The sequence below is a fragment of the Trichosurus vulpecula genome, chromosome 1, assembly GCF_011100635.1.
Source record: "Trichosurus vulpecula isolate mTriVul1 chromosome 1, mTriVul1.pri, whole genome shotgun sequence".
Classification (NCBI taxonomy): domain Eukaryota; kingdom Metazoa; phylum Chordata; class Mammalia; order Diprotodontia; family Phalangeridae; genus Trichosurus; species Trichosurus vulpecula.
Window position 1 is genome coordinate 555683073 of NC_050573.1, and position 16017 is coordinate 555699089.

General features: G+C 39.5%; 1 protein-coding gene across 1 annotated transcript in view; it reads right to left on the bottom strand.

Annotated features, from left to right (window-relative positions):
- Positions 1–7875: 7875 nt before the first annotated feature.
- NOMO2 (NODAL modulator 2) overlaps positions 7876–16017 on the bottom strand; it is a 51451-nt gene continuing 43309 nt past the window's right edge. The window contains exons 26-31 of the mRNA XM_036741761.1: positions 14710–14793; positions 13705–13815; positions 12611–12712; positions 10306–10425; positions 8670–8762; positions 7876–8397 (exon numbers count right to left, since the gene is read on the bottom strand). Coding sequence (XP_036597656.1) covers positions 8266–8397; positions 8670–8762; positions 10306–10425; positions 12611–12712; positions 13705–13815; positions 14710–14793 — 642 coding nt within the window. The 3' untranslated portion in view covers positions 7876–8265. The remainder of the gene's footprint in view (positions 8398–8669; positions 8763–10305; positions 10426–12610; positions 12713–13704; positions 13816–14709; positions 14794–16017) is intronic.

Genomic DNA, 16017 nt, shown 5'->3' on the forward strand with positions numbered 1-16017 from the left:
AAATCTAGGAAAAGAGATTTCATCAACTCCTTTGCCATTTTAGTTTTTGTCAAGCCTTAGATTCAGGAAACTTAGCCTAAGTGATACTGACCCAAGCCCAGATCACATTCCATCAGCTGATGGTAACATTTATCTAAACTTGGGGTCCATCAATTCTTTTTTTTTAATATTTTGATAACCATATTTCAATGTAATTGTTTTCCTTTGCAATCCTATGTGTTTTATGCATTTAAAAACATTATTCTAAAAAAGGGTATGTAGGTTTCACTAGATTGTCAAAGAAATTCATAGCACAAAAAGTTAAGAATCCCTGGTCTAGACCAGTGCTTCTTAAACTGTGGGTCATGACCCCATACGGGGTTTAAGAAGCCCTGGTCTAGACACAGTGCTCTTGTGCCTTGCAAAATATCCAAAGAAAGGTCTGACTCTTATACACTTAAACTCATATACACAACACTTAAGGATTTCATAGCTTTAAACTAAATTTTTCCCTTCTTTCTAAGTCCCCAATCTTATCCCCCCCACCCCTCCTCATTGTGGGGCTGTCCTGTGGTTCTGTCCTATGGTTGCTCTCTCCTTTCAGCTCAAAGCTAATTTAGATCTCAAATCCTTGAAGCCACCAAAGAAAACCTTATATTTATTCACATCATTGTGTAGATGAGCTCATTGGATCTTTTTCTGAACGTCCAATATGGGAGAATCAAAGAGCACCTCAAACAGAGGGGATGCTGAAAGGAAGAAAAAGGATGGTTCTGCAAAGACAAGTACCAGTTCAATTTTTCTAAGAGCCAGACCTGCAGGATGTATTAAAATTACAGACTGATCCAGAAATCCCTGACATAATTCCTCAAGAGGAAGAAAGTTGACCAAAAAACAAACAAAAACAACAACAAAAAAGAATTCCCAAAGTAATTTCTTAAACTAAAATATTCATCTTAAAAAAACAAACTCCCTCATTTCTTTCCCTTTAACTCCCAGGAGAGATGAAGAGACATTTCTAGTATTAAGTAGTCAAATGGATCCTCAACCAGTATATAAGAACTATTAGAATTTAAAGCATCAGTTGATAACCTCCAAGAAGTCTATAATGACCACTTGTCCCCAACATACCACATCCACAATCTAATATTTGCCCAAATTCATCTTACAGAGAACACAGCTAATGGCAGCACACTATAACAGCAATGCTGCTTGCACCTACTGTGGAGGTATAAGGCCAATAACACCAGCACACAGTAGGGCTGCTGGCACATGTTCTTTAATCTGCTTTTCTAAGGAAAGCAACTTTAAGGGGTTGACAGTCTCACTTTAATTAAACATACAAGTATCATTCACTTAGTTCAGGGGAAAAAGTCAGCACACTGAACTTCAGAGAAAACACAAACAGAAATTACAAGCATAAATTATAAAAACAGGGCAAAATAACAGAAATCAGCAGACAGGGCTTCTGTCTGTCCATAGCAATACATGCACAGTAACCAGACAGAAAAGCACCAACATCTGGGTTTTCAAAGCCGGGGGACTCCTTAACAGCTACCCAGAGTTTTGTCTGCAAAAATCACAGGAATGCTCTTCCAGTGAGTGAACCCCCAAAGCAAAATACTAACCTCAGAGTATATATACACTTCTTCAGTCAGCCCACAGAGGGCATCACAACCATGTGACTCAAACTCATGTGACTTAGGCTTTCTTATGACTTAAGCAGGTCACCAAAGACTCTTGATTCAAACAAATGCAAGTCTCAATCAAAGGCATTTGATTACATTAGTGCTGAGAAGAGAAAAAGAGCTAAACAAAAAGTCCCACTTTGCTTGCCATTACATATACTCATCGCTTATTCTCCTCTCACTCACATTGCAATGCAAACTGACTTCCAACTTCATCATTCAATTAAAATTCTCTCTTCAGAGTTACCAATGATCTCTTAATTGCCAAATCCAATGTTTTCTTTTTATTAGTCTTCATCCTTGACCTCTCTGCTACATTTGACTGCTGATCAGCCTCTCCTACTGGATAATGTCTCTGGGTTCTTAATGATACTACTTTTCTGGTTCTCCCACCTCTCTGACTTCTTCACTTCTCAACCTCCTTGGTTGGCTCATCATTCAAATCAAGCCCCCTAACTGTGGGTATTCCCCAAGGCTCTATCCTGGGCTCTCTTCTGTCTATATATCTCTTAGAGACATCACCTCCTGTGGGTTTAATTATCATCTCTGAAGATGACTTACAAATCTATATATCCTGCTCAAGTCTCTCCCATGAACTTTAGTCCCACATCACTAACTGCTATCAGGCATTTCCAACTGGACATCCTGGAGACATCGCGAACTCAACATACCACAATACAACTTATCTTCTCTCCCCTAAATTCACTTCTCTTCCAAACTTCCCTTATATCTGTCAAAGGTATCACCACCCTGCCACTCTCCAAGGTTTGTAATCTCACCATTATCCCCTACTCCTCATTCTCCATCATCCCTGATAGCTTCTTCATCTCTTGTAGCCCATCTTTTCTCTGTACCCACATCACTTTTGATTAAGCCACTTTCATTAAGGGTTCTCATTACCTCTGGTCTATTATTATTCCAACAGCCTCCTCATCGGTTTCCAGTCAAAGTGATTTTCCCTACCTGATCATGTCATTTCTCTACTCAAATTTCAGTGGCTATTATCTTTAGGATAAAATATAAAGTCCTTTGTTTAGCTTTTAAAGCCTTTCATAACCCTACCCCAACTTATCTTTCCAAACTCACAGCAACTCACCTAACACACACATACACATACACTGTGATCCGGACTGCCCTTCTCTTTGCTCCTTATACAAGAAGATGCATGTCAAAGATGAAAATCTAAGTCTACATTAAAGAGTCTTTTGAATGACTATGGCACACAAAATGTTAAAGTCTCACAAAAAAGTAAAAGGAAAGTAATAAATGTATCAAACAGTTGAGAACAGTCTACTTCAGGGGTGGGGAGCCTCGAGGCCACATGTGGCCTTCTCGGTCCTTGGGTGTAGCCTTTTGACCAAGTCCAACTTTTACAGAACAAATCCTTTTACGAAGAGGATTGATTCTGTGAAGTTTGGATTCAAAGGACCATACCTGAGGACCTAGAGGGCCTCAAGGCCCCAGGTTCCCCACCCCTGGTAGCTATCGTCTTCTTTCTTGAACTTTCCTACTACATACTACATTCCCCATCTTTGCACTAACTCTTTTCACTACATATCAATGAATCCCAGTCATTCTTGAAAGTGTAGCTCAAGTACCACTTCTACATAAAGCTTTCCTAATTTAAGCAACTACTGGCACCGTCCTCTCTCCCAGCCCAAACTACTTTGTATTTATCCTCCTTATATTTATTCAGTATATACTTACATATGTACTTGTCTCTCTTTTGAACCTAAGCTCCTTGGCTATTTCATTCTTTGTATCTGTATTCCTAATATCTAGCAAATTAGTACCTGATGGAGGGCGCACTTACTAAATACTTGTGGATCAGGAAAATGCTGTACACGTTGCTTAGCAAAGCTTCCCGGTAATTTAAGGCTCTCTATATGTATATAGATGAAAGAGCCTTAGATTCGATGTCTCAGTTTTATCATCTAAAAATGTGGGGAGTTAGATTAGGCGACCACTTGGGTCTTCTCCAATTCTACAATTCTATGATTCCACATTTAAGGGAATCTTTTAACACTTGAAAATGTTTAAAAGGGCTAAAAAAAAAATGACATGATCTCCCCAGGTCATACATTTCTCTGAAAATCCTATTTTCCATATCCAGTCAATAGCCTCTAAGTCCTCAGAAAACAAAGGGAGTCAATCTTGACCCCTCCTATGTGTAAGTTCTATTACAGAATGCAGTAAAAAAAAATGAAATTGATTCATCTCTAACACATATATTGTAAACATTCAATATTAATGATCTGGTTCACTCTCAAAGAAGTGAGTTGTAGGCTTTGCCCAGTGCTATATTACTTTGTTAAATATTCTACTAGACAATATATATTTATTCCTTTCTCTTCATTTTAAAAAGGAAACAGGGTGAGAATAGAACTCGGGTGTGCCCCTCCCCATCCCTATTGATTTGGCTGAGTTTTTAATATAGTGCTAATGAAGCGGTGCTAACAGTTCCTACATTCATATTTAGCTAACCCATTATACTCTACCATCACAGACCCCTAACCGGGGTGGACATGGGGGGATGGGGAGCCACAGGCAGGGTTGTTAAGGCAGACCAAGCCTGTGTCCCTCTGACGGAATACATGATTTCAGGGCTGTCAGAAACCTTAGAGGTCAATCATCTAGGCTAAACTCTTTACTTTGAAGATGAGGAAACAGACCCCACAAGGCTAAAAAGACTCGTCCAATGCAAGCTGGCTGATTGCCAAGTCAGCAGCAGAACCCCAGGTCTTCTGTCTAGCCCCGTGCTCTTTTAATTATATATCCCCCACTGTCAGGAGTATCACTTTCATATATGGAGTTATTATCACTACCATTTTGTATTTCACCAAAAAATAAAATTGTCTATTGCGTATATTTCTAATGATTTAGTTTAAAAAATTAGTAATCTATGGATTTTATATGTTGAGAATCTTCTAAATGACGGTATTTTGCAACACCCCTAGCACCCGTGTCAGCCTGAATGATAGTAAGAGGAGAAGCAGATCTGTACCGTGCCTAAAACTGCTCTCTCAATAGCCATTAGCCACTTATTCTCTTTTATGAGGAAAGCACCAGCAAAATTAAACGGCAACAGCTATCAATGTCCGTACTTTGTCCAGTTACCCCACCTGCGATGACAAGAAAAAGCAGAACAGGCTCCACAACTGTGATCTCTGTAGAGACACTGGAGATATGCCCTACAAATTTTAGTTTAAAGAATATTAAAATTATCCCAATTAAGAACTGCTGCCATCTTGTCCATTTGGTACAACTTCTTCCTTCAAAAGGATGTTAAAATCTACTATAACTTAAGATGTCCCTTAAGTACAGCAGGAAAAGAAACTAAAGATCCTTCCAAAATTATTTTTTACCATAACCTAGGACTAGTCATTGCACCATAGGGTAAATATGCTAGTCTTCATGAGAGGTGAATCTGACCCCCTCAAAACTAAGCTTCATTTGTATTACTCCCCTTCCAACAAGTTCTTTGGTTCTATAGGAACCATCTCTAGTCGTCCTGATGAATATCTGGCTGCTGGACCCAGATAGCTCTGGAGGAGAAAGTGAGGCTGGTGACCTTGCACAGCCCTCCCTCACTCAGATCAAAGTCATCTGCAAGTCATGTCATCATCTCCCTGGTGTCATGGTCCTCTTCGAGAACAAAGGACAAACATAACAATCTGGTTCTGTGAGATAAGTAATCACCATTGTCACCAAAAGTGTCCACTAGTACATGATATTAGACTAACATAGCACATTATTTTATACAAGTTTTAAAGGCGAAGTCCCTTGCAGGAATTGACATAATAAAACAGATGGACAGCAATAGCAAGAGGGAATTACCCACATAAATATACAACAGTCTCCACATGATGAGGGACAACTTTACAGAGAAATGATTTCAAAACTTCAAAGGGAGGGAAAGAGGGCAGGGTTAACCAAATTCAAATCAAACACCATCTACTATTCTTAAGACTGCACTAGGTACTGAGGTGGAAGTAAGAAAATGGAAGTGACACATCTTGCTGTCAAGAAGCTAATGACAGAGCAGAAAGGAATGAGACGTGCACGCACACAAATAAAGACAACACAGAGTCTGAAAGGAAAAGTACGACCAATACACAAGAAGAGCGTTTGCAGGGGAAAGAACCAGACTTCAAGGATGTGCAGTATTTCACCTGGATGAGCTGTAAGAGAAGGGCATTTTAGGCAGAAAGCAGACACCCCAGGCATCAGCAGCAAGACAAAGGCATCAGTGTGTAAATTAGAGAAACTTATGGGTACGGCTATGCTACAAAGAGGGCAGAGAGCCCAGGTTAGGCAGCCAGTAACAGGGCAGTAGAGGGCTTTGAAATTGAAAGTGGGACATAGTTTTTATTCAAGGTATGATGAGGATTGATCCTGAGGAAATAGAGCTCCCCTCAATTTGCACATAAGGAAATTAAGGCCAAAAAGACAGTGGGTCAGACCAGAATTTATCATCAATTTGGGGACAAAATAGAAATAGGGTTATTATTAGTGAGATCTCCCAGACTCTATTTCTGAAAAGAGAACCACCCTTAGGAAACAGCTCTGTCAAGAACAATCCCTTTCCATGCTTCACAACAGAGAAGCAACATTAGACCTAAGGTCAGAAGACTTAAGAGTCAAGTCCTGATTTGCAAGTCACGTAACTTTGGGAAAATCACTAACCTCTAATGACAACCCTTCAACTACAATATGAGATCACTGCCCTACTTTACTCACAGAATTGTTATAAGGATCAAAGAAGCTAAAGTATAAGAAAGCACTTGGTAAACGTGTGTTACAAAAACATAAGCAATTATTATTCACTAATGTCATTTTTGCTTTGTAAGGGGAAAAAAAAGATTTACTCACGCTAGTCAAGAATTTATAATGGTTCCCTATTATCCAAAGGGACAGAGAGGAAGCATCCACATCATCCCAGAACTGTGGTTCCTAAAAGCTAGAGACCAGTGCTGAGAGTTCTGCACATTCAATGCAATTGTACCCCTGTAACTTCCACTGGCAAGCCCCCTAAACACACAGGGGCACAAGCCGACTCTGACAGGTCAGTCTGTCAAGAGCTGCTATTCTTCAAGAAGATATCCTGTTGTAACAAAGTGATTTCCTAAAAATAAAAAGGAGAATTCACGACTGGACTTGAGACACAGAAGACCTGTGCATGAAACCCAGCTCTGACGTTTACTAGCTGCGTGACTGAGGTCCTCACTTCCGAGTCTCTCGTTCGCTCATCCACCAAATAGGCAATGATATTTGTACTACCAACCTCATGGAGTTACTACAAGGAAAATGCTTTGTAAATCTTAAAGTGCAACCTAAGTGTGAGAAATTGTTATCTGTAATCATTATCTCTAATTATGTCTTGCTTCTGACAAGAGGATCAAAGGATTCCTGCCAGGAAATTGTCAAACCAAGGCAGAAAGTTTTTACATCTGATTCAGTTCAACCTTCAAACTGAAATGCCACATCTCTGCTTTTAAAGGAAGGAGCATGGATTGTTTTTAAATAGAGGTCTAGTACAATTTCTGGTCATTCAAAAGTTGAACACTGCCACTCGATGGTCATATCAGGAACTGCAGAGAATTCATTGACATTTACTTGTATCTTTCACAAGCTCTTAACCTTTACGCCATGTCAATAAAAAGCACCATTAACATTTAAAAGTAATGTTTCTAGGCATCCATATGAAGTAATACTAAGAAAACACTCTCAGAAATAGGATGCGTATTGCATCTGTCCCAAGACTTTCAATATAAAATTCCTAATCTTCTAAGATAAAAGCAGGAACACATGTAAAACCAGCTAACCGCTGGCAACTCAACAGCCCCTTGAGTGGACTTAGTCCACAGCCAGAAAACTCCTCAATTCTATCCTATCTGCCACTGACTCAGATATTTAACTTTACTTTTCTGGATCTCATTCTATTAGGGTTGTGCTTAAGACGACCTAACTGCTAACCAAGAAAAATAAGACCAATGCTGTTAACTTCAGAACTGAGAATTCCCGTGCACATCCTATACAATATTGTCTAAATCATATTTGAAATTAAATGGATTGTATGAGTCCAGATTTACGGTTTTCCTGAAATCAATACGACTTCCCGGAACTGGATATAGACTATTTCTTAAACAGGTCCCAAATATAAAATAAAATCAGAAAACAATACCCCCCCCCAAAAAATATTACACGCTTAAAGAAACTGAGAATCCTGTTTATTGGACTGGAATTCCTCTTGCAAATTAATGCCGAAGATAAAAGTTACATTCTCACATTACCAGCAGAGCTTAAAATATTTCCATGACAAAAAATAAATTATCTTCAATTCCAAAATATGTGCTCAGTGGAGTGAGAGGGGGTCCATCCATGTGACTCTCAATTTTAAAACAGCAAGGGGTCATAGAGAATTGAAAGAGAAAGTACAATTGTACTGAGAGAGGGCTGTGGAATAAACAGAAATTTCTCTGAAGTTTTCTGCAATCCATCATTTATCCAAAGCACTGTCCAGCCAGAGGCCTTGCTTCCCAAGAGCCCCAGCCTCCAGCCCGGTCTAGGTCCAAGTCTAGGTAACACATCTTTCTCTTCACGTGCGACGAGTCTTCTGCTTCTTTGCCTGCCTCTTCACCTCCTCTGGGGCACTGATGTCAGAGGCAGTCTGACCAAGGGCTCGGACTCCTTGCAGTCGGCTTGACAATTGCAACAACAAAGGAATAAGCTAGAGGAGAAGAATATGGGAATAAAAAACCTAAAAGGAGCCCGAATTCTTCAGCCAAGATGGCCATTTAGTAACACCCCATCACAAACTACAGTTATACGCATGCACCTCCCTTCTTCTAGAACCTGAGGGCCATTGGACACTTCATATCTTACTCAGGCTGGGCCTTCTTCAGCTGACGTTTCCAAAGCAGCTGAGGAAGAAAGCTCTCCTTGACTCAAACCTCTAGCCCATTACGCTTAACTACTCTCGATGAATTCAAGAGTTCCTACCTTATCGTGGTTATAACCGGCTAGCAACAGAAGCAGTGTCAGAGGCAATGCGATGTAAGATCCTTGAGCAATATCTTGTTCAGGTAATTTCCTCTGAAAACGTCAAAACACCAAAAGTTCATTACTAGGCAGTGTGGTGTTCTTTAAAGCCAAGAAGGCCTGAAGTCAAGTCCTGACAGATCCTGGCTGTGTGACCCTGGACAAGTCATGTAACTTCTCTAAGTTGTAGAGAAGGTACCAATCTGCATTGGTAAAGGGAGATTCCTCCCTCATGAGTTCCCTATTTTCTAATGAAATAATAGTTCCAGTCCCTATCCTTATCCCTCTAAGAGATTCAAGCTATATACAGAGTACCTAAAAAGTCTTAGTGTAATTTTAATCTTTAATAGTTTAAAACTTCACTAAGACCTATGGAATACCCTGTATAGACATTACCTATCAACACTTTCCAAAATGGCTAAGTGAAGAACATTTTCAACCCCATTTTATAGAAGGATAAAATGAGTTCCAGATAAATGAAATGACTTTCCCTAAAAGCACATATTAAAGAAGAACAGGCCCAAAAAATTAGTTTCCTATGTCCCAATGCCAAGAAATGTGTATTTATAGCAACACTGATTAGTATATACCACGCTACCTGCATGAAAGTAAATAGAATCAAATGAAGGAATAAAAAGAAGTTACGCTGGTGCACTGGTTAGTGTTACATACTTGCTGATTTTAAGAAGTGCTGCCTTTGCCTGATTAGTATAACAGAGAAATCTAGTTACTAAGCTCCTGTGGACACTCCTTGCTCGGCTTGCCTTTCCAGCTTTGCAAAGGTGATGCGTTACAAGCTGGGTTCGACTACAGGGCTGTCACCAAAAGGCATCTCTATTTACCTGACACTAGCTCCCTAAGCGGACCGGGTTCCAGAGATCATCCTGCTTCGGCTCTGTTGGCAAGGAAGCACTCGGGCATATTTGCATCCTTAATCCATGAGTGCCACTTCACAAAGCCCCTCTCCTTTCACCAAAGGTCTGGATGTGCACCAGGGCAGAGGCAAAGAATTCATCTAAATGAGCATTGCTGGGGCTGAAAGGAATATGTTAGCCACTTCATCCCTGTGTCACCTAAAATATGGTTTCCAAAATCCCAGAGCTTGAGGTTCTGCTGAAAACACCTCATACAACGGCATAGTTACCCTCAGTTTACAAGTCAGGAATTTTATCAGACTCTCTCCTACTCAGTCAAGAAGTAGAGAGTACTGGTCTTGGGGTCAGGAAAGCCTTGGGTTCAAATCTCACTTCTGATGCTCATTGGCTGCAAGTAATTTAACTTGTGTGGGTCTGAGTTTCCGACAACCACCACCCTATTACCTATAACCCCACAGCTGCTGGGAGTTCAAGAGAGATAATGTATGTAAAATGCTTTGCAAAGCTTAAAGTACTATATAAATGCTAGCTACTACCTGAAAGGTAGGATAATATAGTGGTGTCAAACTCAAATAGAAGGTGCTGGGGAGTACATTGACTTAGAAAACCACAAATCAACAACAACAAAAAAATTACCACTTGGCTTAAGGAATCTATGTTAAACAGCTAAACATTTTCACATATTTTTCCTTCCCATTAAAAAACATTCCCCTTTTACTTACTGTAGGATTAAAAATCAAAGTAATATGTTTGTGATATCCAATGGCAGTAAAAGAAACCTGAGGCAAGGTATAGTCGTACTGGGATCTGGATAGTGTGGAGTCCAGTAACACAACATAATTCTGTCCAATAGAAAAAAGGAAAAAATCCATCAGCAACAACTACAGACAGGTTTAAACCAAGATGAAAAGACTGTTCCAAGTCACGAAAAAGGGAAATGAAAATCAAAACAACTCTGAGATTTTGCTTCACGCCCAGTAAACTGGTAAAAATGGCAAAAGATTGGAATCCATAATGTTGGGGGCACAGAAGACAAGCATACTAACACAGTGCTGACCGAACAGCAAAGCAGTGCAACCGTTGTGAAAAGTAAAGGGGAATTATGGAGAGGGAAAAGAGGGAAAAGGGGTGAAGAGGAACGGGATTCAAATTTCTAAACCCTCTGGCCAGAGATTCCGGTGCTAAGCATAGACTCCAAAGGGACAGAAGACAGAAAGATTGCATCTGTACCAAAACATTCACAGCAGGACTTTGTGTAGTAGCAAAGAAATGGAAACAAGTCACCTGGGGAAAGGCTTGACAGATTCTGAAACATCAACCTGACATATTATACTTACCTGTGCTGTAAAAAATCATGAATATGATGAATACAGAGAAATCTTAGGTGAAATGATGCAAAGTGAAGTAAGCGTAAAGAGGAAAACACACAAATGATTCCAACAATGTCGAGGGAAAGAGCAACACCACAACACGCAACACCGAACACCACAGAGTTAGAATGGCCAAGATCAGCCCCAAAGCAGAGGTGTCCAACGGCATCCCCCTCCCACTTCTTGGCAGAAGCAGAAGAGCATCGGTGTCCAACGCTCCCCATAATGGCAGACCTTCCTGACAGGTTGGTTAGTTTTTGCTGCATTTTTCCCCCTCTTTTTTATTCATTTTAATAAGGGATATTTCTCCAAGAGAGTACCACATGGGGAAACATATGTGATGTTAAAAAAGAAAGACGTCAGCAAAATTTATTTAAAACAAAGAAACATCTTTTTCAAAAGTAAAATGAATTCAACATTTTATAAAACTTTATTTTAAAAACAGGGTTTCAAACTGTTATTGCCACTAGAATGATAGTTCTCTAACCCTTTCAGTTGTCTGTGCTTGTTTTGTTTTGGCATCTCCTTGCTCTGCTAGGCTAGTCCCATCCTTGTACCAGCCTTTCCCTGGTGGATAACATCTCCACCTTCTTTTCAAGAACCTCTCTGGGTATGGGTTCTAGTTTCAGAAGGGCAGAGGTAGCAAAAAACAGTAGCCTCTGCATTACCTTCAGCCTCTCTGGAGCACAGTGATGACAACAGAGACATCACAGGGGTAGAAGGAATGGAAGTGGAGGGCCCTGGCCACAGAGGGCAGTGGCCAGTCCAGGCCTTATTCTCTTCTTCTCCTCCTCAAGCTCAAAACATTTTGGACTCTTCTTTGAGAACTGTTACCAGAGCCTTACAGCACATTTTCATGAATATCCTTAACAGTAGCCAAATGTCCAAAGAGGGTAGATTTAATTTTTTAAAAAATGAATGTTTTAAAGCAATGGCAGTATTGCTTGAACAAGGAGACAGAGTCCCAAGGACACTAATTTAAGAAAAATATTTACTTGGGATATATAAATTCTGAAATCCTTTCTTTTTAAACCAGGGGTAGGGAACCTATGGCCTCAAGGCCACAAATGGTCCTCTAGGTCTTCAAGTGTGGCCCTTTGACTGAATCCAAACCTCACAGAACAAATCCCCTTTGCATTTGTTTGGATTCAGTCAAAGGACCACACTTGAGGACCTAGAAGGCCACACATGGCCTCAAAGCCACAGGTTCCCTATTCCCATAACCATCAAATTACCTTATAGCTATACTTCATATAGAAAAATTACTGTATCATCCCACAGAATATGGTGGCAGGTTAGATTTGGGAAACAACCAAGAAATTTGGCCTAATCGAGTAGAAATCATAGTCTCTATCAACTGAGACACCTCAAAGAGATCTCAGAATATGAGTCTATACCATTGAAATGATTCAAAAGATTCTTGAAGTTTATTCTCTCAATCCCCAAAACAGGTGGCCTATTTCTCATTAGAAATAATATTAACAAGATAATGCAAACCCTCTTGACTAACAGAGCATTCAGTAATCCTTTGGTTATTCCTTTGGCAAAGGAATGGGAGAGTAGGCCCATAAGTTTTTTATTATATGCTCATAATATTTTTTTAGTAGAGGGGAAACCAGAACAAACACAAACACTAAAATCAAGCAATCTCTCTTACCTCTCCATCTCTAAGTAATGGTGGGAAATGGAAGAAGAGAGACTGGCCCAAAGAGACTGTCTGAATTGGATTGTCGAGGTTTTCACTTTTGTAAAGCTTTACCTGTGAGGGATCAAAGAAGAAAAGCATTGCAGAGTGCTTTTGAATCACATTTTGGACATCCTGGGGGTATCTTAATTCTTAGGAGAAGGAATTCTTTAAAAGCACAGTTATTTGGATAAGAAAATGCCCAAGTCTGGCAATTTATTTATAATACCGTCATCAATCAATCATCTTAGGCCCTGACAAGGTGGGATTCATAAAAATTTAAGGCTTCCTCAACTCTCTGCTTCAAAATTATGTTCCACCTAAAACCTAAAAACAGTGCTTCCACCCTGTATTTCACTCCCTCTGCTGCCTCAAGAAGCACTTTGCACTTTAGCAGGGTTTTTAAAAACATGATTAATTTTTCTCAGGCTAAAGCACCCACTTTCTGTCCTCCAAACTATCTTGGCAGATGCTAAGCTCTGTGAAGGCCCCGGTCTATACTTATCCAATGATAAGGCCTTGTCATACTTTCCGTGAGCCTAAACTGCCAGTTTTCCATCGTTTTATGAAAGAAAGATGGTCAGCAGAACTAAATCTCAAAACTCTTTTCAAATCAATCTGAATTTGAAGTACAATTATAAAATTGCAAAAACACCAAATGAACACCCCCAAGAACATTAAAAGAAAAGAACCTTTTAGCAAAAAGATAAGTGAGCAAATGGCACTGAATCATCTTAACGGTGTCCTTCTGCTTTAAGTCCCAGGCTATACTGACTATTCATCAGCTTTCCTCTACAGTCTGCACAAAGACTAACCGTAGACAAATGTGGTCATCTGAGATCAGATCCGTTGTATTTTTAAAAACTCAAGAACTGCCTATGTTAATTCTGACAGTGCTGTAATCAAACTTATTAAAATCCTAACTGTAACTACTGCCATACTTGATATCAATTTCGGAACATGCTTAGTACTTCGGCAATAGTCTGCTGGTCACTAATCATGGCTCTCGCTCGTCTTACAAGTCAAAGAAAACCCCATTTATATCAAAAACACAGACTTAAGCTTACCCATAACGAAGGAAGATATTCAGAGGATGTGATCACATTTCCACTTAAATCAAACTGGTTAATCTGCCGGAAAGCTATGATATTTACATCATCAATATCAGAATTACCAACCTAAAATATATTAAGGAATAAATGCACAGCACTAAGAATTAAGCAAAGAAAATAACTTTTTCTAGTTACGTGAATTCTGGAAATTTACTTCATATCAAAACGGCTTCTTATGCTCATGGAGCTGAACAGATGTATTTATGGTCTAAAGAAAACTACCATGCCCCTCAAAAACATCTGAGCAGGAAACATTACCTGAGCTTGTCACATCAGCCACCACAATCCTTTTCAAATCCGAGTACCACATGCTACCTTTGCCACCTTAGACTCTATCTAGAGAATGGCCAGTACAAAATGTAAATCTGACCAAGTCAGTTACTTCTCTCTTAACCTCAGGCCTAGCAAATTAGGCTTACGGAGGGAGAGTAGCAGAAGGCAGAGATTAGAGGAGGAATGTCCTATATGAAAATCCTGCTCTGCTTTCTGCTGAGTTTAATATATACTTCTTTACCTAGACAATTTAGCTTGAATAATGACCTTCACTACAAAAAGACTGTCCATCTAATGAAGGCTAATTAACCTTTTCTGGAAGTCAAGAGATAAGTGAGAAGTTCATGTGGATAAGGGAAAATTGGGTAACAGCAATGAAGCAATCCTTTACCCTTTAAACCAACGTTCTCTTCCATGTCCTTGTTCCTTAAGTTCCCTGAGGAACTTAGAGCTTGAGGGAGAACAAGGAACCAACTGTTTAAACTTCTTATCAAAATGAATCGTTCCTATGATGCTAATGTTATACTTTTTCATGCTATAGGAACTATTTATAAAGATATACTATCCTAAGAGGACCTTTTATTAAGATCTAAAGTTCCCCAACTAAGTGAAGTACACATAGCTAATTCAATATTTTAGAATAGGAGCTAATCATTAAAAGATTCATTGCAGAGTTAAATACCTTACCTCAATTACTCGATGCTGGGGGAGGGCTCTTTCAATATGTTCATTACCTTCTACCTTGAGCTGGACATGGTACACACATTCAGGCTGCAAATAAAACGAATGACAAATCCTGAAAGAGTTCAGTAAGAAAGCAAGGCTTTCTGGCCTTAACCAAGAAGGTATCATTTCTCCTCCAATGCAGAAAATCTGTTAACCTTCTATTGAGATGTATTCTGGTGGAGTGGGAAGAGTGTTCAAAATGCAATCTAATCCCAGCTCTGAAATTTACTAGGTGACTTTGGGCAAGTTATTTAACCTCTTTGGGAATAACGCCTGAATTACCTGCTTCACACAGTTGTTGTGCGGAAAGTACTTCGTCAACTTTAAAAAGCATTATAGAAATCTGAATTATTATCATTAGAAAAGTTGCCTTCAAACCAGTCCTGGGACTAACCCATTTCTCATCACCAGTTACACATGTTGTGGTTCACCTGGGATCTGAAGCAATCTCATTTCAAATAGTTATTTGTATCTTTGAACAAAAAAATTCTGAAACATTATGAGTTTGATGAAAAGCTGGATGAAAGCTAGCACAGTAAGAGCAGTGAATCTGTCCAACCATTTTTGAAAGCAATTTGGAATTGTGCTTTTAAAAAGTGGTTCAGATTACATACCCTATGACCCAGGTGCAACTGCTAAAAGCAAGAGTTCAAAGACAAAAACAAAGGCTATAGATGGAAAGATGGGTAAAGAGACAGAGATACGTAATAAAATATTCATAGCTGCATTTTGTGTAACAGCAAAGAAGTGTAAACAAAGTAGATGCCCATCAACAGGGGAATGTTAAACAAACTGTAACATAAATGTAAAGCAATACTACTGTGCTCCAAGAAATAATAAAGAAGAATTCAGAGAAACATGGCAACGTTTATGTAAACCAATGCAGAGTGAAGTGAGCAGAACCAGAACAACTACAACCACGTAAATTTCTAAAAGCCTGAAGATCATATAATTATAATGTCCCTTCACTGCAGAGAAGGGGGTGGCAGGTACAGGATACTGTGTCTACTCTCAGATATAGTCAGTGGATTGACTGATTTGGCTGAAGTGCCTTTTTTTCATCTTTCTTTTCCAATGCCTTTTACAAGGGATGGTTCAATGGGTAAAGGAGGGATGTATTTAGACATGAAAGTAATGTTAAAAACAAAAGATAGTGAACACATCGAGTGCCCTGCCCCATGACCAAACCTATGGCAGCACATGGGATCTGCCTTCATTCTTAGCAATACTGTCCAACTGTGTAAAGTTAACTTCCAGGCTTTGACAAAG